General features: G+C 50.5%; 1 protein-coding gene across 1 annotated transcript in view; it reads right to left on the minus strand.

The window, feature by feature from the left end:
- Positions 1-531: 531 nt before the first annotated feature.
- LOC119092554 (SET and MYND domain-containing protein 4-like) overlaps positions 532-22,539 on the minus strand; it is a 30,184-nt gene continuing 8,176 nt past the window's right edge. Inside the window, 11 exon segments of the mRNA XM_037215512.1 lie at positions 532-655; positions 1,391-1,516; positions 2,256-2,416; positions 2,418-2,420; positions 8,985-9,009; positions 9,273-9,428; positions 11,518-11,682; positions 14,408-14,636; positions 15,138-15,221; positions 15,677-15,877; positions 18,376-18,520. Of these exon segments, the coding sequence (XP_037071407.1) occupies positions 532-655; positions 1,391-1,516; positions 2,256-2,416; positions 2,418-2,420; positions 8,985-9,009; positions 9,273-9,428; positions 11,518-11,682; positions 14,408-14,636; positions 15,138-15,221; positions 15,677-15,877; positions 18,376-18,520 (1,419 nt within the window).

The following is a 22,539-nucleotide window of genomic DNA, read 5'->3' on the forward strand; positions in this document are numbered from 1 at the left end:
GGCAGACTGGTAATGCTCCTGGGCGGTGCGTAGCTGCCGGAACAGCTCGACGGCGTTGTTTTTCTTTCCGCAACTCGAACAGTTGGCGTTTTTTTTTTTTGGCCGTTGGCGTTTTTACCTGGAATATTGGTGAGGGAGAATGCTGATAAATAGAGCTTCACACCTAATGCTTGAATTCATATCAATATCGAAATTGCATCAATACCATACACTCATCTTAGTTTTTTCCACTGAATCGCTTAAGGACCGTCTACAAAATATGACCTTTGGCGCTACCCCGATGAGAAACGCTAACCATCAACTATCGGGCGTTTCATCGACAAGCATGTGAACAATCAGGGCTGCAAAACAATGGAAAACAACAGGAAAATGAAATCAGCCTGCCAGACTGTTGCAATAACAGAGTCGTGGCGAGGGGCTAGGTCTATGGCCGCCTGGCATGTCCCAAATACAAACCGGCTTCGTGTCCTGTCACGGGCAGGTGCTAGCCTCGCGCCTCTGTACCCCCAGGACATTACGCTCACCAGAGGCTTAGCTGGTGATGCCAGAACCGCATCCCTGGCATTTGATGGAGACCTTGGTATGGTCGAACTGGTCGTAGTCCGGCCAATCCTCCACGCAGGCGACGCATTTACACTCGAACCAGTGCCGGGAGCTGCAAGCCGAGTCCGCCATCACGTGATGCGAGTGGAGGTGCAAGGAATAAAAGCAGGGCGCTTATGGCCTCAGCGTCCAATGTATCCTTTGTGACGGCGGGGGGGGGGGGGGGGGGAGGATGCAGCTCACTGTGTCTCCTGGGCGGTGATATGGAGAATACATCTCACTGTATCTTCCGGGCGGAGGTGTGGGGGACGCAGCTCAGTGTATCTTCTGGGCGGAGGTGTGGGGGACGCAGCTCAGTGTATCTTCTGGGCGGAGGTGTGGGGGACGCAGCTCAGTGTATCTTCTGGGCGGAGGTGTGGGGGACGCAGCTCAGTGTATCTTCTGGGCGGAGGTGTGGAGGATGCAGCTCACTGTGTCTCCTGGGCGGTGATATGGAGAATACATCTCACTGTATCTTCCGGGCGGAGGTGTGGGGGACGCAGCTCAGTGTATCTTCTGGGCGGAGGTGTGGAGGATGCAGCTCACTGTATCTTCTGGGCGGGGATGTGGAGGATACAGCCCACTGTATCTTCCGGGCGGAGGTGTGGGGGACGCAGCTCAGTGTATCTTCTGGGCGGAGGTGTGGGGGACGCAGCTCACTGTATCTTCTGGGCGGGGATGTGGAGAATGCAGCTCACTGTATCTTCTGGGCGGAGGTGTGGAGCATGTAGCTCAATGTATCTCCCGGGTAAGGGCGCGAAGGATACATTTCCAGCATTGCCATAACACAAAAAATAAAGATACGCACCGAAGCCAGTGTTGCCGATCCCGCAGCGGCTTGTGGGAGTACACGGGGCCGTAGTTCTCGGAGATGTGATTGCCCGGGGCCAGGTGCTGGACAGAGTGGACGACCAGGGTATCGCCCACGAGGCACCTAAAGCGAGAGCACGCCCGACGAGCGCAGACCAGGCCAGAGTCAGCACGACACAAAGGCAGACAGCGTCATCAGCTGGGGCGGAGCGGTGACCAGCTGGGACATCTATGTGGTGCACCGTTTGGAAAGCACACGGGCATTACGTGTCCGATAAATGCGTGTGGTTCATCAGTGGACACGGAACTAAAACCGCCACACACAACTAATGAGGTGGTGAACGGCCCGCGCACGACGGCACTGGTGATCAGTCACATTCCGTTCGCTTGTGAGGATTTTTTCTGGCTGCAAGCATTAGCGATATATGTGGCGCGCACTCCAGCCTCACACTCTGCACGCCGAAATTACGAATGTCGGTGAAGGTAAGCGACAGGAGACTACCGGCAAGATCGATATTTTCTGTTTGTTTTTATTTGTTCCAAACCGTGTGCATGTGTGACTTGGCGTTCAGAGTTCTGCAATAAGAGCTTCGTTGCGTTTACTTCGAACCCACCACCTTTCCGATTTATTCCAGCGCGAAATAATTATGCATGGAATTCAGAAGATCAGGTTGCCATAGGAACACAAGAGAACCGCCTCATCTAACAGGATAAATGCAGAGGGTACTAGTACAGCGTTCAGTGTCGCGGCATGTCTGTCGGCCCCAGGTTTGTCTGGCCCTGTCGCTGGCGGCAGGAGCGGTTCATCGACTCTCGTCAGGCGTACGGTCGTCTGCGGCCCTGAGAGCGAAGCCCCAGCTGACCTGGACACGCCGCCTTCGCAGCTGTGGTTGAAGAAGGAGACCGTCGGGTACACGGCCACACCGATGTAGATTCTGCGCGACTGCTTGAACTGGCCCGGTTCCATCATGACGTACTCGCCCACCTCGTGTGCGTTGAACTGCAGCAGCTGCAGGTGGTGCAAGCAGCAGCGAGCCGATCAGCAGCTCGTCCGCCGCCAGCGCGCTGCCTGCGCGGGCAGCCGGATGTCAGAGGAGCGGCACGCGACGGCTGCTGGGATCAACAGCTCAGACGCACGAACTGTTCGGCTCTGATTCTGTCCCTGCAGCTTCATTGGGGAAGGACGCCAGGCACCCTGATCAGTGAGTGGTAGGCATTGTTAACCTCCTAGGAGCTGAGTTGAGGAGGCTCATCTTCACCAGCCACTGGACGCTTGCTCAAGGGAACCAGGATGAACCGGAGCGGTCGCGCCACAACCTTGCGAGGTAGATTCGAATCTGACGTACGGCTGACTATTTTCAGGTAACAACCTGAGGTATCGGGTTTTTTGTCCTAAATTTAATATTGCAGTTGGTGCGTTAGTGTTAATTGAATCTGAAGTTGCATCTTACTTCTCTGACACATCAAGCTACGTCTTAACGGAGATAAACGGGAGCGCAGCTAGAGCTTGGTGAGAGACGGAGAGAGAGAGAGCGAGCGAGAGAGAGAGAGAGAAGAGAAGAGAGAGAGAGAGGAGAGAGAGAGAGAGAGAGAGAGAGAGAGAGAGAGGAGAGAGAGGAGACAGAGAGAGAGAGAGAGAGAGAGAGAGAGGAGAGAGAGAGAAGAGAGAAGAGAGAGAAGGAGAGAGAGAGATGAGAGAGAGAGAGAGAGAGAGATGAGAGAGAGAGAGAGAGAAGAGAGAGAGAGGCAGAGAGAGAGAGAGAAGAGAGAGAGAGAGAGAGCGAGAGAGAGGAGAGAGAGAGAGAGAGAGAGAGAGAGAGAGAGAGAGAGAGAGAGAGAGAGAGAGGAGAGAGAGGAGAGAGAGAGAGAGAGAGAGAGACCATAGGGCAGATATAGGGCCCCTGACCCTGAACGTTTTCCCACAACAAAAAGGCAAAAATAATCGCGCATGGACCGCGCAATTTCGAGGGGCACGAATCGCTGTTCTATTTTTATGTTGACACCTCTTAGCTGAAACGGGACGCAGAAGCTGCCGGGAGTGCATTTTTTATGTGAAGAAACTGAAGGAACTAGGCGTTAAGCGACTTCATAGTATAAGCCGCCGACAGTATTCATTTTGCAGTTGGACTCTTCGAACTCACTTTATCTTAAAAGGACTTTATCCTAAGCTTATAGCACTTCGGGGCCTTGCTTGAGCTTTTATAAGTTCTTCAGAGACGTTGAAGAACTTTGGAACGTCGATTGTATATTAAAATGGGGTAAGCGTGGCCAATTTAACTTCACATGGCCAACCTATGCTAGCCTAAGGATGTGCAACCATTACTCAGGATCAATGCGTGAAAAATTGTGTAGCCCAGTTTTGAACACACGCGATCGCAAGTCTTAGAAAAAAGTACCCCGACGCCTGGCGGTGCAGTCTCTATAGTCTGCGCGGTGTTTGTCCTATCGTGAACATTTGCTGTTAGCCACGCACGACGACATTAATTCGAACATTTCAAAGGTAGTCCAGGCGTATATTGTTCCATCTGTGAGACTTTCCGATTGATCGGTTGTAACAAAACTTAGTGCTAAACGGCACCGCGAATTGGAGTTTAAGTCCGGTGGTGGAGCTCAAAACCAAAACACAGACTCCTCTTTTGTGTTTCTTTAACTCTATCTGTACGGAGGTCTAACTCGAAATCAAACAGGTGAAACATACGCTCCAGACTAATCTTTGATTGGTACGAGTTGATTTTGATGGACTTTCGGAGATATTATTTCACGACGGCCGTGCCGCATGCCCGGCCCGCAATGTGTTCTCTGAAGCGGCCACCGCCTTTTGGGTTGACGGAAACTGTAATTTCCCCAGTCATCGCTGTTCTTGGTTTTTAGATTGCGCGCGCGGAGGCTCCTAACTTCCCTCATGTAATTTGTTTCACCTGTCGATTCTGAAAAAGACAGACGTCCTTAGGCAAATGTGGGTTCGCCTTCTTTCATTTTTGACCTCGTTTCGTTCCATCCTATTGAACACTGAGGACACCTCCTACCTTTTTCGGGTCATGGGTCCTAGGGGTAAAACACTAGGGGGTACGTTTTGGTCCCAGTTAGGGGTTGAAGGGCTATTCCGTCTCAGCGCGGGTTACCTACCGGCTGTCATTCTGACGGCACTGGGGCCTCCTTGGTCGATCGGGAGGCCCTTAGACGGATTCGCCACGTGTTAGACCATTCCTGATGCAGAGGGCTCTCTGACCAGTGTCCTAGAATTGCCAACTCTGGGTGCAAAGCTTCACCTTATGAGGATGCATTTTTCACTTCCTTTCCCCATATATGATGATAATTTTTCTCTCTCACTTGATATTGCCTAGCCACACATACAAACCCATCTTTTCCTTTCAGAGGCTTTAAGACGTCATCCGAAACCGAGCTCACTTGAAACCATCAAGCATAAACGAGGCTACACAGAGCCTGGACACCCACGGCTATATCCCGCCTCACCTACATCTGAATCATTCCTATGCATGCAAAGAGCAGGGGCGCCAGGTACTTTCAAGCCCGAGAGCCTCGGCCACTCCAGCCGCTTGCATGTATCAGGTTTGGTTCGTTCGCGACATGCATCACAATCTTTAGTTGTGTGCTAAATGCAAAGGTTTTCACGCATCCCCATTTTTGGGGGTGACACCACGCGAACACCACAGTGAAACGAAGCCTGATGCAAACATCAGAAAAGCCTGGTAGGGAATTGTACTCCACGTATTTCATTTACCTGAAGAAACTTGACCACTAAATTCCACCACTCCCGGAATGAAGGAAGGAAAAATTCAAGAAATGCCTTCTAAATGAAGCCCCAAAAATGAATATCACGCATTGAGCACCCATTTTCCAAGATTTCGGTCGGGTTAGTTGATTAAAAAAATTTGACCGAACAATTCTAGGTCTTTATATTAATTTTAGTAGCTTTTTCGAGCTCATACGAGTGTGATACAACTTTGCTTTTTCTTCCTTTCCGATAATCTTACAAGACATTATCTTTGGCTTAAAATATTGACCAAATGCTCTGCAAAGTCCTCAAACTCAAACTAACATACAATTCACACAGAAATTGGATTAGTTCGCCATGTGCCCAAACATGCTTCCATGCATCCAAGAGAGAACAATTCATGAGAAATGGAGACAATCTGGTGCGCGGAACTTATTTTTACCACCATTTTGCCCTGCTAAACCACCAGTTAGCGTTTTTTGGAGGGGGGGGGGAATGGCGGGGCTTGATAGCGATGAATCTAAGCCACTCCGGTTTTACTATCTCACCACGATTCATTATCCTGCTGTACGTAGCTTTGGGACAGACCTGGCGCTGCTAATATAGACATGTTTGGTAGCGTAATTCTGTCCTGCGAGACTATTCTCATACATACATACCCTCACTTGTTTCGCATTTTTATCTTGTAGGCTGGTGGGCATGATTGCTACTTATATTTTGTGGGTGGGTTGGATGACCCTGTCTGTCAGCAAACTATGCGAAAGCATACTGATTTCTCGTGTGGGGGAGCAGAAAGAAGCCTGCCTTTTAGCCAATAGGTTTTTCCCGTGGAGCGACTAGTTGCTAACCTCACCATCTTTCGTCACGTGATTTGTAACCAAATTTATTCATTTTCTGTTTAAAGCCATCGGGCTTTGTTCTTACGACAAATTGTGATGCCACAAGAGATGTTGTATAACTATTTCGTTCCATAACTTGACTATTTGCCTCAAATTTGTCGAAGTGATTCCTCACGTCTGCTAGTTTGCTGACTGGCACATTACTGTACTGTAGACATGCGGTATATTTTTCTTAACGCGGGAAGACTATAAGCTGCATGGCAATTACAACGTGAAGTAGATATGGGTTTTCAACAGAGACTATCCTATTTAAAATGTGAAGCTAACATCTCAATTTTTAAGTCATTGAATGTGAATAACCAGACCTTCATGTAGACATTTGTCGCAGCTGAAATGGCAAGCAACAAAACTGGTTTCATGGCCATCTATAATTTATGTTACGTTTGGAGGACACAGATTGTTTTGCGAAGCATACTCACCATTGCCCTTGACAGAGGCTGATCATGACAATCAGAAGTTATTCAAAGTGATCTGAGGTTTTTGGACTTGTGTGTTGTTGACTGCCTGGTGTCAACAAGCTGACACAAATTAATTACACCAAAATGCAAGTTGAAACTAGTCAAACATAAGCTTCATCATGTTTTTATCACAAGTGCTGCTGTTAAGAAATGGGTGGGGGAGTTGAGATGATGTCCAGCATATTGGTCATCATAAGTTGGACAAATGTTATCTGGTTGCATGACAAGTGGCAGTAGAAACTTTGTAAAAACCAACGATTTACAAATACTGCTGTAATGCAAATAGGTTAGACGGCATGAGATAAGGTGAGGCCTCGTTAGGTTAGACTTAGGTAGGTTATTTTCATGGAAACGAGCATTGGTATTTTGCAAGAAACAGTGACATGCTATTCATATTTTCAGACCCTATCTTAACACGCGCCCGGGTGGTCGGCTAGCTACCCTTCGCTTGGGTGAGGGGGGGTCAATTAGACCCGCTGAGATCTCGGGAACTAAGAAAGCTAGAGACAACGAATGTACAGGGTGTCTTAACTTGCACGTGAACTCCCTTAGGTCAAAGTTTGAGCCTCCTAGGTCATGACCTTCAGGTCAAAAAAGGTCAGACAATGTCAAATTCCAGGTTGGTCTCCAAAGGGCCCCTAGAACCTAGGCAACTGTTTCTAAGCAAAAGATCAAAGGCACATCTGAGGTCAGTGACCTTGTTTGACCTTCTGAAGGTCATGATGACCAAAACCACGCAAGACTGCTCTGAGTTTTGCATTTGAACAGGCGACAAAGATTACGCTGGGCAGTATGTTCCTAAAGCAAAATGTCGAATCGGGTCATCTTAGGTCAATGACTTTTCTGACCGCTAAGAAGTTAATGGAAGATGTATAATGCGGATCCTGCTGCCAATAAATTCGAAATGAGCACTACAAGCTATCCCATACAAGCCCTAGAGCAATAAATCAGGTTGGTTGTGACCTTGGTCTGACCTTCATACCTGAGCTAAGATCAACGTAATTTGCTCATTCAATATTTGTGGTGCCTAAGAAAACATCTCAGAGATGTATGGCTTCGTCAAGCACTCCGTTATTGCATCAGATTGGACGATTCCCTAGAAATCGCCTTCGCTAAAACCATAGCCTAGATTTGACTTGCCATAGGTCAGCGACCTTACAAGGTACATCTACATTTGTGGTGTCAAACGATTTGCTATTTAATTTTTTACAGCTATGAAAAATTTGGCGCCGCTACGCCGCGCTGTTCGGAAACCATTCTGGAAAACCTTCGGGGGGGGGGGGGGCGGGATCAATTTGACCCTCACCCGAGCGCGTGTTAACAGAAGCCAGAGGTATGTTTGTGGTGTATGATTTGGTGGCGTGGTGGTATGCAGGAGTCTAAGGCTTATTTGTTTGAATGTGTTGTGCTTGTTGGTCTTTTGTTGTTGTGTTTGTTGTTGAATTCGTTTGCTATATTTTATATTAAGAAAACCTACGAAAGGGAAGCGCAAAGTGCAGCATCAAAAGGCTAGTGTTACATAGCTTTTTATGCTCATCACGCCATTCTGAAATTAATATTCTTTAATGTATTCTGTTCCACTGCAATGACATAAGATGTTAAAATACATTTTTGTCATGTGTCTGATATCACATTCATGCTAACTTGAAATGTGTGTCCTTGTTTACTAGAGAATCTCTCACTGACTCGTAAGTTCCAACTTTTGTAACTATAATTTTTCACTCTCGCACAATCTTTTTGCGGATAAATTTTTCACCCCCACCCTAGTTCAAAAGCGATTACAGCTCACTGCATCTTACCAAGGTAGTTACCCCGTATCCACACAGTGGTCCTCACTGACGCAAAAGGATCCCTTTTCGCCGCCGAGGATCCAGTGGCTCGTAAAGAAACTCCAGTTTGGCCTAGTGATCCTTGGCTAAAGCAGGGTGAAGGTCCCCGCTGGGTGCAGACTGGGACCTGTGATCAACATAGGCCTTCCGTTGGGTCGCTTTGAACTCCCATCGTGAGCTCTCATATCTCCTTTAATTATTAAGGACTCCCACCCCAACGCGACAGACGTGACAGGCCCAACATTCGAAGCCCCACCACTGTCCTTGTTCAACAAATATTTCCCTGACCTACTTGGGGCCCCTTCCCGACACGAAACCCCTCACCCCGGTGAGGCATTGTGGGCCCCTGACCGACACAAGAGTCCCGATACTGGTTTGGGGACCCCGAATAAGATGCAAATCGCGGGCCCCGGCGTAGTCCTTTCTTGGGAAAATGAATCCCTAGGTCCCAGACCTACGCGGAGCCGACTTTGTGGTGTCGGCGGTCTCTGGCCGGAGTAAAGGGCCGTATTTCCTTCGTATTGTGGGCCCCTGACCGGTCCAGAAGCCCTCAGTGACTCAAAGACACCAATCAATATAAATTGCGGGCCCCCCTTAAATCTCCCTGAGAAATGGGCCCCCGGGCACAGGCCGGCATAGAGCCGACTGCACAGGACTATTGGTGCCTGACCGACGAGTCCTTCAACTCAGGGATCCTGATCGGCGCAAAGGGCTCTCTGACAGGCACTTGAGGGCCTGGACCTGCGGGCCGGGCTCCTTAATATAACATTAGGCCCGCCCTTCGTGCCCTTTGGGCGTTCAAATCAGGTCCTTAATCGTTAATCCCGTGGGGCCCAAGGGTTCTTAGAGACCGAAGCGATGGGCACGAGGCCCGGACCTGTGCCCCTTCCTCGTTGCCTGGACCACTAGAGATACAGCGATGCCATATTGTCAACATAATGCGGTGGCATGCCCCCACAAGTGCGAACACTTGCCATCATCCTCCAGGATCTCTCCTAAGTATCCCGTCATCCGGAGATGTTTGAGTAAAAGGACTGCCATTAGGGTGCGGTGGAAGAAATCCTCCGGCTTCCTGAGCTCGCCCAGCGTGACCAGCTGGTGGACGGCCAGGTAGCTGGCGGGGTCGAAGGTGCGTCCCTCGGTGTCGGTGCAGGGACGGACGGTCGGGTCTCGCTCCCTCGGTGTCGGTGCAGGGACGGACGGTCGGGTCTCGCTCCCCCGGTGTCGGTGCAGGGACGGACGGTCGGGTCTCGCTCCCCCGGTGTCGGTGCAGGGACGGACGGTCGGGTCTCGCTCCCCCGGTGTCGGTGCAGGAACGGACGGTCGGGTCTCGCCGCTTCTCCAGCGCAGGGCGCAGCTGGGGAAGGCCAACACGCCGGTAACATAGTCGCTAACCGCATCTGGCGACCGGCTCCGGCCCCAAACACTTGGCGGCCCTCGAGACATGCAAACCTGGGAACGGAAACGGACGCAGCCGACAATGTATCAGCACGGATGCATTCCTCAGGGATTCATACCTATCCCAACCTCAGGGATTCATACCTATCCCAACCTCAGGGATTCATACCTATCCCAACCTCAGGGATTCAACGCAACAAAAGATTGCAACTGGTGATATTCAATGTATGCAATTGACCTGCGTGATTGGTAACAGACCACTAATCAAGGACCATAACGAAGCATCCCGGCGCTACCTCCCTTAAGGTAAATCATTACGAAGCTTCTCATAATCGGTCGCGTGCCTTTTGCACTCCTTACACAAGATGAACTAAAACATGCGTGATATATACGCAATTCGTTGAATATTAAAGAATGTTTGGCGGTATGGTTGTGAAAAAGTAAAACATGACTATTGCTCTGCCAAAATGGTGACATTTTCGCAAAATTCGCCGAAAACATGAAAGTTGTTGCGTCCTTGATAACATGATTGCTCATTTTACAATAATACCGACAACACCGTGGACCCTCCGACAAAAAACTATTTAACCAAAGTGGTCTATCTAATCAAATTGCCCCTTCAGTGCAATTTGCGATTATTTTCAAGGGATATGTTATACACACTTAGAGGAATGTTGAAATCTTGCCAGAGCTGTAGCATTATCATCAAGTTAGCAAACTAACTTGCGCGGATGTTGCGTGACACGACATGTTACTTCTGGAAACAGCCCATCCGCTAGCCGATCCGAACACTGTTTTCCTTGGAGGGGGGGGGGGGGGGGGGGGAGCATGCCGCTGCCAGCCATCATAATGTAGCAGGTCTCACAGCAAGCATGGAGCGGAATATGAGAAAATAAATTGGGAAAAAGGAATACAGCGTACGTGGAATAAACCGATGCATCCATTCCCATTGATTTGACTTGGCTATGAAGCTGCTGTTGGTTCATGTCGACAGATGGTATTTTATTGTTGCGAAAGATCTGTGCTTATCGACTGTTGACAGAATGAAGCAACTGTATGCGACTGTCCGGGGTAAGATAGCAGCATGGGACCGCAGACGCCAGCTGGTGGACGGCCAGGTAGCTGGAGAGGTCTCATGCGACCACAGGTAGTCAAAAACCCGAGGTTGAATGAATGCAACAGCTAGCTCCGGACTTGGACTGACAATAATCACGCTGTTTCAAAAGCTAATCTCGATATATTTGACACTCATGTGAAGTGCAGACGGGAGCAAGTGACCAGCGTGTTGCTATCAAAATGTTACTTCCGTCGAGCGAGTGCTTAAAACACAACGCTCAGGCCAACACTTCGCACGTGCTCGCTATGGTCGGCTCCGGGGCAGCCGGCAGCGTCGATAGGAGCACGCCGCGGTGGCAGGCGTCAGCGTCGATAGGAGCACGCCGCGGTGGCAGCCGGCGGTGCCGCCAGGCTCACCTCCGGGGCAGCCGTCAGCGTCGATAGGAGCACGCCGCGGTGGCAGGCGTCAGCGTCGATAGGAGCACGCCGCAGTGGCAGCCGGCGGCACCGACGGCCTCACCTCCGGGGCAGCCGTCAGCGTCGATAGGAGCACGCCGCGGTGGCAGCCAGCGGCACCGACGGCCTCACCTCCGGGGCAGCCGTCAGCGTCGATAGGAGCACGCTGCGGTGGCAGCCGGCGGCACCACCGGCCTCACCTCCGGGGCAGCCGTCAGCGTCGATGGGAGCACGCCGCGGTGGCAGCCGGCGGCACCGACGGCCTCACATCTCGGAAGGACTGCATACTGTGCCTGGTTACAAGCCGCAGCGCCAGGTGGCACAGCACGGACATGCCGGAGGCCTGCAGCAGGTCCAGGATGGTGCACTCCCAACAGTGATAGGTGGCGGCCGCGGCACACTCGGGGCTGCAGAACACGACGCTGCTGCACGCGGCGCACGGAAACGCCGTAAGCACCCTGCAGAGCAGGCGGGACCGTCTAGAGCGACGGCCCCGCCCAACTCGCGTGCCGGGTAAGCCTCTCAGCCAGTTGTTATTCGCGTGTGATAGCTATTTTACGTCGAGGTATATTTTACACAGTAAGTGGTGTTTCGTTCCGCGTCGCGACGAACTCGGGCTTTGAAAGTCTCTTCAAGTTCACATGTCTAAATACTCGCCGCCTGCGAATACATACGGACATGAACGCCACTGTAATTGAACGCTGTTATCGCAGCAGACTTGCTCTCGCCCTCTTTACGTACTTCCTTCAGCTGCTGGATATTCAACAACGGTACCGAACGTCCGCCGCGTAGAGGACCGCAAGTGAAAACTCGCAAGGGTTTGGTGGCGATGCGTTGTCAATGACATCCAAAGGAGACAACCGAGCTATGGCCACCCGTAAGATCACCCAGACCAGTCAAAAACTGACACATTTTTAGCACTGAAGAAGCGGAGCAATTTTGAACGCCAGTCTTATTTTATAGCATTCTTTGAGGCAAACGAAAGCGAAATCCGATGAATGTTTGAAAATCAATACAACCATTTTGGACACCTAAGCCGGAGATTCCCCCTCCACACCCAAGATGGCGTTCTGGATCCTGTTGTGCGTAGTCGTTGGCACATGAGTATAAAACGACATTTTGCATCAACAAAAGATATAAATTTTGCAGCGATACACGTTTTGGGCGATTGCGACCAAAGCCTTACGAAGTACGAAAAATCCTCGGCTGGATATCAGTCACCTTGAAATGAGCTTTACATCTGGGTCAGTTTGACGCCCACAGACCGCCCAGTTTAGGCGTCGGGAGGGTGCATTCGATATTAATGAAGCCGCAACCTTCGTCGCTTCCGGTCGATTGCTAGCGTTGTCACGGGTCTGATAGTGTTGGAAAGAACGGCTGATTGCACCTGACTGTGCATGCACCTGCTTGGTGCAGTTGGTTTCACGTCTGTTTGCTCCGTTCGCCGATATCTGAACTCCATCCTGAAGAGCCGGAAATCCGTCGGGTCTGCTGTCTGCACACGAGTCCACGTGCGCGGCCGCGCGGCTGATTCGCGCGCCTGCCTGGGCTATTCATCATTCTTCTCTGAATCATATCGTGCTGATTGAGTTTCACTGTGCCGCTCGGCTGGCGAGCTATACGTTTTTGTCAATTTGAGAACTTCGTGGTTCCTGTGCAAAGCCAATAGGGCAAGTTGGCAGCGCTGACCGCGCCCCGCCGGTCAGACCCGGTCCCAAGCCCCACCCAGTGATGCGGAGCTGCCGGCCTAAGCGCACACCCACATCCCAGGCGGCGACCTGACGCACACCACATCCCAGGCGGCGACCTGACGCACACCACATCCCAGGCGGCGACCTGACGCACACCACATCCCAGGCGGCGACCTGACGCACACCACATCCCAGGCGGCGACCTGACGCACACCCACATCCCAGGCGGCGACCTGACGCACACCACATCCCAGGCGGCGACCTGACACCGGCGCCAGGCTGCGACGCTGTTTGTGCGGGACGGGCGCATGGGCATGACGGATATCATACTATAGATCTCAAGTTTTCTCTGGTGTAACCCGCTCTGAAAATGACCGATGCCCCGCCGCTCCTACAGAATCTCTGCGGTCAGATCAACCCAACCACGCATTTACCTTGTTCACATGAGCCAACCAAAAGGGGTGATTTTACGAGGAATATGAAAACACGCCGTTTCTGCTGACGTGAACGGGTCCCAGCGACTCCGCAACAGCCACACATTGTACCGTAAGCTTACGATGGGGGAAATTTACGATTCGCGTAAATCTCGGAGAAATAACTGAGCGTGCTGCTTGTCTTATAATGTATTTTTTGAAACATTTGTCAAGGTCTGATATAACCAAATCAGAAGACAAAAAATCAAAGGCAAACCAGCTTTCCGAAATAAGGTAAATCCATTCATCCTGCTACATTTTCTGTTTTGAACTATTCTTGAACCAAGCTACGTTTCGTACATCTTGCATCTTCCCATCGTTTCTTTCGGCCGCCTTGTGGCGGGTTTCGGCGTTGCACGCCGAGACGGCGGAGGTGTCGTTGGGCTGTCAGCGCTGGTGTTTCATGCGTTTTTGTTCGGTGAAATTTGTCATTGTCGTTACCCGCTCGTGTAAAGCTGCTTTATCTAGCTTATAAAGCATGCGCCAATGGCCGCTGCAAGCAGAGCGTGAAGCGGATGGCGTCTCTTTAGCTGTGCGATGGTATGAGACCCCCTGCGACCTCTGCTCATCCCATTTTTGGCATGAGCAGCTTTTTGGCGTTGCAATAAATGTTTGGCATACAACCACACCAGAAGTACGGCTTGAGCCAAGTGCAATTCCGCGCCTCCATCATCCTCGTATCTGCTGCTGCCTGCTACCTGTCGCCTGGGCGCAAAGTGCTCGCCTTCAGCTGTAGTTCCGCACGCCGTTTTCGCCGCGCTTGCGCCAGAAATGCAAGAACAACACACATTTTCAGTCTAACGCGCTGGGCGCTAATAGTAAATTCACGATTAACTTTGCAATTAGCTCACATAAACGTGCCAAATTATCGTCACTCTCGCGAACGATTCGAATCGCAAATGTACAGCTGTAATTCACCGACTTATGTAAACTGGGTAAATGAGCCGTGTTGCCGAGTTAGGACCCCTTGACCCGGCGCTCCCCCCTCCGCACCTGGTGTTCCGCCGGCCGGCGCTGACCTCTTCAAGCAATGGAGACAGTGGGTGCTCATCTTCTCAGCCATGAGGACGGAGGCGTGCGGCTTCTCCACCACCAGCACGTCGCCGGGCTGCACGTGCTGCGCCGCCACGGCGTAGCGTCCCTCGCCGGCCGCGTGTGCCACGTCCACAGCCGCGCTGGCGCTGACGAAGTGTCCGCCACGGGAGGGCAGCGGAGGCGGCGCCGGCTGCTCCAGCTCCGCCTGCAGCACTGTTCAGCCGGTGTCCGAAGGTGGGCTGTTCACTTCGAGCCACGGGCCGAGACCCGCCGCCAGCCACGCCAAACAGGGCTTCAAAAGGATATAAAATAGCACAGACCGTGCCAACGTTCTTCAGTGACGGGCAACACCAAAAGTTGGTATATGCTTAGCATTTATCTTATCGCCGGCGGACGCTGGTACTTACGGAACAATCTAGATTAAACACGGCTCAACACAAACATTAGCAATGGTTCAACAGCATTAGGCCCCAAACGCATAGTTAGCATTACAAATGGGGAAGACTGCATGTTTCATGTTTATCAGACTTCAGACATATGCATACTGTGCGTAAAAGTTACTACATGCACGCAGTGAATACTCAGTGATAGATTTATTGAATAGCATACTTACTGATAGGCTTGCAATCCTGCATCAGGCAGGCAGTTCGAAGCAGGCAATCCTGCATCTTCTTTGTTCTGCAAATCTTTCTGCCAGGCCGCTTTTTTGTCTGCCAGGCTTCTTCTTTTCGTTGAGGTCGACCACCGTAAGTGCCGTTTTTAACTCCTGCAGTGTCCCGCGACTGGCTGTGACTTCACCTGTAAATCCGTCATTATAATCTTAATATGCAGCGAAAAAAATAATGACCTCTCTCCCTTTCCTTCCTTTTCTTTTTCATTTCATATCTTTCCCTCCCTTCCCTTTCCTACCCTCCCTCCCTCCCCCTTCCTCCCCTCCCCTCTATTCGCTCCCTTTTCCTTTACCTCCATTGTCTGTCGTGCCCTGCCCTCTCCTCTCCTTCCCTTTCCTCCCCCTTTCGTTCCATATTTAGCCCTTCCACTCCATTCCAATAACTTCTCACTCTTCCCCACACCTTTTCTTCCCCTACGCCATTCGTTCCCTTCCCTGCCCACACCTTCGCTTCCCTCCCACATTTTATCTTCCCCTCGCCTCCTTCCCCACACCTTCCCTTCCCTCTTCGGACCTTTCCCTCTACCCTCATTCTTTCTCCTCTTCCCCCACCTCGCTCCCCCTCTCTCTATCTTACACAGACCCAGTTTGAGTTGGCAGGTGGCACGCCGGTCCAGCAGCTTGTCGCGCAGGCGGGCCGGGTAGCCGGCAGCCAGTGCCGCTGTGATGTCGCGCAGGCAGAGCGCGTACTCGCCCATGTGCAGCAGCGCCGCCGACCGGTTGGCGAAGCCGATACTGAGCAGGTCCCCTGTCGTGTCGCAGAAGGTCAGCACGCCGGAACAGCCTGCACACATGTCGGTGTCGCGCACCCGGCCACCAGCGGTGCCTTGAGCAATGAGCAGTCGCAGCCATTCGAAGACACGGATCGTTTTTGACCGCGTGCGGCAAGCTACCCTTGCTCAGCGGTTACGTTCTTTTCGTTACGAAAACCTCAAAGCACCGTACTTCCGCAGCCTAAAAAGATGAAAAGTTATGGGAAAGACAAAAAAATTCGGCTCTTAAATGTTTTGCTGCGCTCTGAGAAACACTTAGAACTACAAAAATACTGATGGGAAAAATCCTTAATTCGCAATCCTCCTTAGACCGATGACGTTAAACCCAGCGAGCGCGAGATACATACTTCTGCTGCCGATCGGCATAGCACGTGTTCCGCTTGGGCAAGTCAAAACAAACCCCAAGCTGTTTTCTTTAACGCAAAGCCCAAGCAGTCTCCGGTGGGTGGGATGAAGCCCGACCACACCACGCACCATAAACTGAACGCAGGTTCTCCGCCCTTGTGTCATCTGATTTCACGACGCTGGTTACGCAGGTCAAATATACTGCACGCGTTTCGGTTCTGCGGAGCAACTGCCAACCGAACCAAACCGAACCCACTGGGCTGGAGATGCTGAGACAGGCAGCCCAAAGACATCTGTCTGCTACAGGGCTGGAGATGATGAGACAGGTAGCCCAAAGACACCTGTCTGCTACAGGGCTGGAGATGCTTAGACAGGCTACCCAAAGACATCAGTCTGCTACAGGGCTGGAGATACTGAGACAGGCAGCCCAAAGACATCGGTCTGCTACAGGACTGGATATGCTGAGAGAGTGACCAGACCCTTTCTCAATTGCAATGCGCATTTGCTAGGCATTACGGGTCTATGCAGCAAAATGGCTAAGCCTCACCCAAAACACTCCCTTAGACAAATTTCCGCTCAAATAAATCTCTTTTCCTTAAACGCGTTAGGGTGGGGGTCAAATCGATCCCCCCGAAAATTTTCCAAAATGGTTTCCAGCTCCGCATCCAGAGTGCCTCACCTTGCACGAATTTCAAAACTTTAGTGGAACATGTCTAGGGTCCCGGGAAAATAAGCAGGAGTTCACCACCCATCTGATACGTTGTAGACTGTATTAGGTTACACTAGTATAGCTATTTTGTCTGTCTGATGATGTTAATAGATTTAACGAAGCGCTACGAGAGAACCATATGGGTGCAGTCCTATCAAGCCTTCCGAATGATGGTAGGACAATTATCTGGAGCGTTGAAGAACATCGCAAGAGCAGTAAGAATTGACCAACTTGATGTCATCTTTGCGATGACATGCATTAGAAAAAACTGTTGTCGGCAGTCATAAATGTTAATGCATATATATATATATATATTATATATATATATATATATATATATATATATGCACATGTTATATCGAGATATTATATATACATGTATATCTATATATGTATATATAATGCCTCCCTCTCTCTCTCTCTCTCTCTCTCCTCTCTCTCTCTCTCTCTCTCTTTCTCTCTCTCTCTCTCTCTCTCTCTCTCTCTCTCTCTCTCTCTCTCTCTCTCTCTCTCTCTCCTCTCTCTCTCTCTCTCTCTCTCTCTCTCTCTCTCTCTCTCTCTCTCTCTCTCTCTGTCTCTCTCCTCTGCGCCGAGGCGTGACCCCAGCCATGGCAAGTGTATGGGTGGCTCCCAGCATCGTGTAAAACCAAACAGACCATCGGTACTCCCGACCAACCCATAAGCGTTTCTGTATGGAAGGTGCCCGCTCGCAGTTACACCTCGAGCGCTAGCACCTGCGTGCTTACCTTTACTATTGAGTACACAGCTGGAAGATTCCAGACGAAGAAGGTTTGCTCTTCGTCCGTTTTGAGTTTTTTAAACTCTTCGAACTGGCTTTCAGGTACCGACTGAACCACCTGCGAAGCAGGTTTCACATATGAATAATTATGCCGAGACGCAACTAATACTATCCTTTACCTAAACTGCTCAGAAGACAATATTTTCTACCTGTCAGCTGTTCATGCGCCCACTCTGAACACCGCTGGCAATTATCCCCGAAGGTGCACGAGTAAAAGACATCACGTCTTTGATATAGTCAGCCGGTAATTGGCTTCGACAGGGTCATCTGTTGCTCTTGAAGCACGAATGTGCGAGATAGACAGTGCTGGTAAATGGGTCTAAAACACAATGATTTCTGCGTTGCTGAACGGTAACATTGACTGCATCTGAATTTTGCGGAGCTTCGCGAAAGCCATTAGTATCAAGATTATATAAGTTTCACGCAACTATACTTTTCGCCAGCTGTCAACACTGCATATGTGTAGCTGTATTTGCACTGGTTCCGCTGTACGGTGTTGCGCGCATGCCGCACACCTCGGGAAAGGTGCCGGGAAAAATGCAAGCGGTTGCACAAACGAGTGGGGACAGGAGATTAGGAATGTGTAGTGGCTGAATATGGGCACAGCTTTATGAGTAACGGGTGGATTGGGTTTGGTAAATCTATCCGTTCAAGACCTCTGCAGACCTCCAGCTGTACCTGGGAGTCGAACGTCATGAAGTAGCCGTCCTTCTTGGTTTGCAACGTAGCGTCGCTGCAGAGCCGCTTGTAACCGGCGTCTATGACGGCCATCTTGTGAGCCTCGTCCCCTGAGGCGGCCGGCTGCTGACCCGAGGTCACGGCCGTCGAGTCCGCGTCCTCTGAGGCGGCCGGGTGTTGACCCGAGGTCACGGCCGTCGAGCCTGCGCCCACTCCGCCCACCGGTGCACCGGCAGAGTCCGTACTGAAGGATACTGATTCACCGCCGGCTTCGCTGACTGCCACAACGTCTTCCTGTTGACCATTGGTAGCCACTTTGGCGTCCTGGGTACTTGTGTCGTTGTCTAAAGCCATCTGGAAGCCGGATATGAGCGTTGTCAGGAAAATAGCTGGGGAGGGGCGGATCATCTTTTCCCAGTTGCCAGCTTCCATGCAGCCTTCCTCACAAAGATTTGTTACAAACCGTTTGCATTTTGCTATTTTTAATTTAGAATTTACAATGTACAAATTTAAATTGTTTCATGAAAGAGTGCGCGTTGTACAATCGAAGTTGCATAGCTCGATACCGTGTGTAACTTGGGATGCGGCTAGAGCCTTTCAATTTCCTCTGGACTCAAGAACATTTTAATGACTGTGAAAATATCAAAACGGGTGATATCAATGGGAATATTTGACAATAGGTCACATCTGGCGCACTATTGACGTCTTTCCAGCGATACTTAGCTTAAATGACTGGTGTGACTACTTAAGTGACTTGGCGTAGGTGGCGTGCTAGCGTACTTGCTGATGATGTGTGTGTGTGGAGCGTTCGCGTTTTTGTCATAGCAAGGCTGCTGACACGTTCACAAATAACGACTAACAAGTCAGCCAGGTAGGCATTGACTATTCTTTAATTGTAACAGCGAACTATTTGAGTTATCGGGAGATGTCCGAGCTTGCACCATGGACAGAAATATTTAAGAAGCCCTGCCCGATCTATGCTCTAATTGTTCGGTTTGGTTTGTTAAATGGTCTGGGTCAATGTCGCTGTGGCAGTGATCTTGTGGGAACAAGATCTCTGCTGCCAGTTGAGTAACTACGGGTGGGATGGGGTGGGGACCTCCAATTTTCACCTGCCACTTTGTCTGCACCAAGTCACCCATGGATGCATGCTAGTCATGTTTTCCCTTTCGAAACATTACTCTCAGGTCGGCCTGTGTACTCTATAATTTAGTCGCCACCCGGGCTTGGCTTATCCTCAGTTTCAGTGGCATCGACATACACTGTAATACAAATATATGCATTTTTGTTTGTTTGCAAACATAACGTTTAATCGGAATGCTTAGCTCCAGGTGTACATCCATCCAAACCGAAATCTGGTTTCATTCCAAGACCATTTGTGACAAGCATGAAAAGGACAGCATGACAAGTATTGGCACTTGCATTATCCAGTAGGCTCATTGTAAATGATTGACGCTTCAATGAAGCCACATTAAACATATCTTAGCGTTTTCTTAAAGAATGACAATGGTGCATACACATACTTTTCTCAATATCCACACGACTGTGCCACATATTCTGCATCAAGGGGTAGGCTTTTAAATAATCTGACATCCTAATGAGGCTCTGAGATGTTGCTTGCCTGTTTGGCCATAGTACCTACTATTCATGGCAAGTGGGAATGGTTATCATTCATAATGCAATTCAACACAGCAATAAACACGATTTCGAATTACCCATCCCAGGCAAACCTAACACACGTCCGGGTGTCCGGCTGGATGCTCTTCGCTGGGGTGGGGGGTCAATTTGACCTCCCTGAGATCTCGGGAATTAAGAGAGCTAGACACAATTTGTAAAGTGTATTGACCTGCACGTGAATTCACTTAGGCCAAATTTTGAGGTTTCTAGGCCATGCCCTTCAAGTCACATAAGGTAAAACACGGTCAAATTCCAGGTTGGTCTCCAAAGTGCCCCAGAACCTAGATAACTGCTTTAAGCAAAATGCCACAAGCTCAGTTAAAATCAGTGACCTTGTTTAACCTTTTTGAGGTCATGTGACCAAAATCATACGAGACTGCTCTTAGTTTTGCATTTGAATAAGCGACAAAGATTTCGCTTGGCAGCATGTTTCTAAAAAACAAAATGTTGACCCGAGTCATCTTAGGTCAATGACCTATTCTGACCTCTAAGAAGTCCATGGAAGATGCATAATACGCGTTCTGCCACCACTGAGTTCCAAATGAGCACCATAAACTATCCCATACAGCAAGCCCTAGAATAATAAGGCATTTCGGTTTTGACCGTGGTCTGACCTTCATATCTGACCTAAGGGCAACGGAATTTGCTCATTCAACATTTGTGCTGCCTATGAAAGCATCTCAGAGATGTATGGCTTCGTCTAACACTCCGTTGCTGCATCAGATTGAATGATTCCCTAGAAATTGCCTTCGCTGAAACCATGGCCTGACTTTGACCTGCTATAAGTCAGCGATCTTACAAGGTACATCTACAATTTTACACCGAACGATCCGCAGTTTGGTTGTCTACAAGCCGACGCCCAGCATTGCAGTCACCTGATGCTGAGCGGCGTCCGCCGTCGCAGGTAACACCAAGCCGTGAGCGGCACGCGACACAAAATACCTTTGCGTATACAAATGATGCTACGGAGCGCTCCTTGAGCCGTCGTGCGAGAATGTTCCGGTCTAGGGTCTAATATGCGGATCAGACGTGGCCCGATCGATTGCCATTTTGGCGGAAACTTAATGTGCTGTGGAGTATGGACTCTTTGCACGAGCATGCTGTTAGCATTGCTTTGGACTCTCACTTCTCTAAGACCACTCACGTGATGCAAATAAAACTATGCATAACATATGACCCAGAATATATTGTCTGGCGTACAACTTGGTACATACGGCAAGTTCTGCAACCGATGCACCGGCCCAAACAGCAACTAATCACAGACTGGAAACCCAAAACGCGTGTTGGCAGAGATCGCACGGTAGCAGAAATACCGTCGCAGCTGGGCTCCACATATTGCCCAAGCTCCAGCTCCACCGCAGACGTCCTCGGCAGTGTGGCGCTGCGTCGCACTCCTAGTGTGAGCCAGATAGGGCAAGATGGCCAGCGGCGCCTGCACTTTGTCCCTCAGCTCGCAGTCGCTGAGGTCTCGCAGTGGAGGCTGTGTGACTGGTCCGTGCCAGGGATTCAGTTCGGTGCACCTCACAGCCCCGAAGTTTACTGCTGAGATGGCAAAGACCCTCGGCTGAGGAAGACCCTCGGTTTGCTACTCACGAGCGGCGCGACGATCGGAACCGCCTGTTCGCGGACCATGGGGTTCTCATCCCACACCATGCCCAGCAGCAGCTGTTTCGGACGGACCTGAAGTTGCGTAAGCCAAAGTCGCAGTCGCTGTTTTGCCGGATGGCGGACCATTTCGGCACATAATGGCCGACCACTCACTGGACGAGGTCCTTGAGAGCGCTGCTGGAGGTCTCGGTAGATTGGCACGGGCCCCGACCTAGGCTTGAATGCCACAACGTCCCTCTCCAGACCTCTCCGGCACAGATCTCGCCGGTGGGTCCAGAAAAAAAATTCGACCCCGCGGTCGTGCCATCCAGGCTCAGCAGAAGATGGAGGAGGTTCAGCTCGTTGCCGTGCAACTGGCAGATGAACCAGCGTGCGGATGACTCAGTGGCCAGCTCAAACAGCCAGAACACATCGCCCATCGTTTTGGTGTTGACTGCCGTGCCATCGCAGCCGAGCACATTGCTGTGACCATCGCGCTGTGGGCTCACGGAATGTAGCTTGTTGAACAAGTGCAGGGTGCGGCCGAACTCGGACGTAAAATAGGTCACGTGGCGGCTGCATGGCTCAGTGATGACAACCATGTGTTTTTCGACGGCATTCATCTGGCTCCGTGTGGATCATGTAGTTTCTGCCTTCACGGCCGTCAGAGAAGAGGATGGGGAAACCCGACTCATGGATTGCTTCAAAACTTAAACGAGCTGTCTCCTTTCTCGCTCTGTCTCTGACGCAGCACATCTTCTTAGGATCTACGACATTCGATTTCAAGTAGCCAGTTCATCTCTGCTGTCTTGTTGAAAGGCGTTGATGATAGCAGCAGCGGCCTGGTTCCAGCCACCGTGGTTGTCAGCCGCCAGAAC

The sequence above is a fragment of the Pollicipes pollicipes genome, unplaced genomic scaffold (assembly GCF_011947565.3).
Source record: "Pollicipes pollicipes isolate AB1234 unplaced genomic scaffold, Ppol_2.1 Scaffold_3447;HRSCAF=4054_pilon_pilon_pilon, whole genome shotgun sequence".
In the NCBI taxonomy this organism is placed as follows: domain Eukaryota; kingdom Metazoa; phylum Arthropoda; class Thecostraca; order Pollicipedomorpha; family Pollicipedidae; genus Pollicipes; species Pollicipes pollicipes.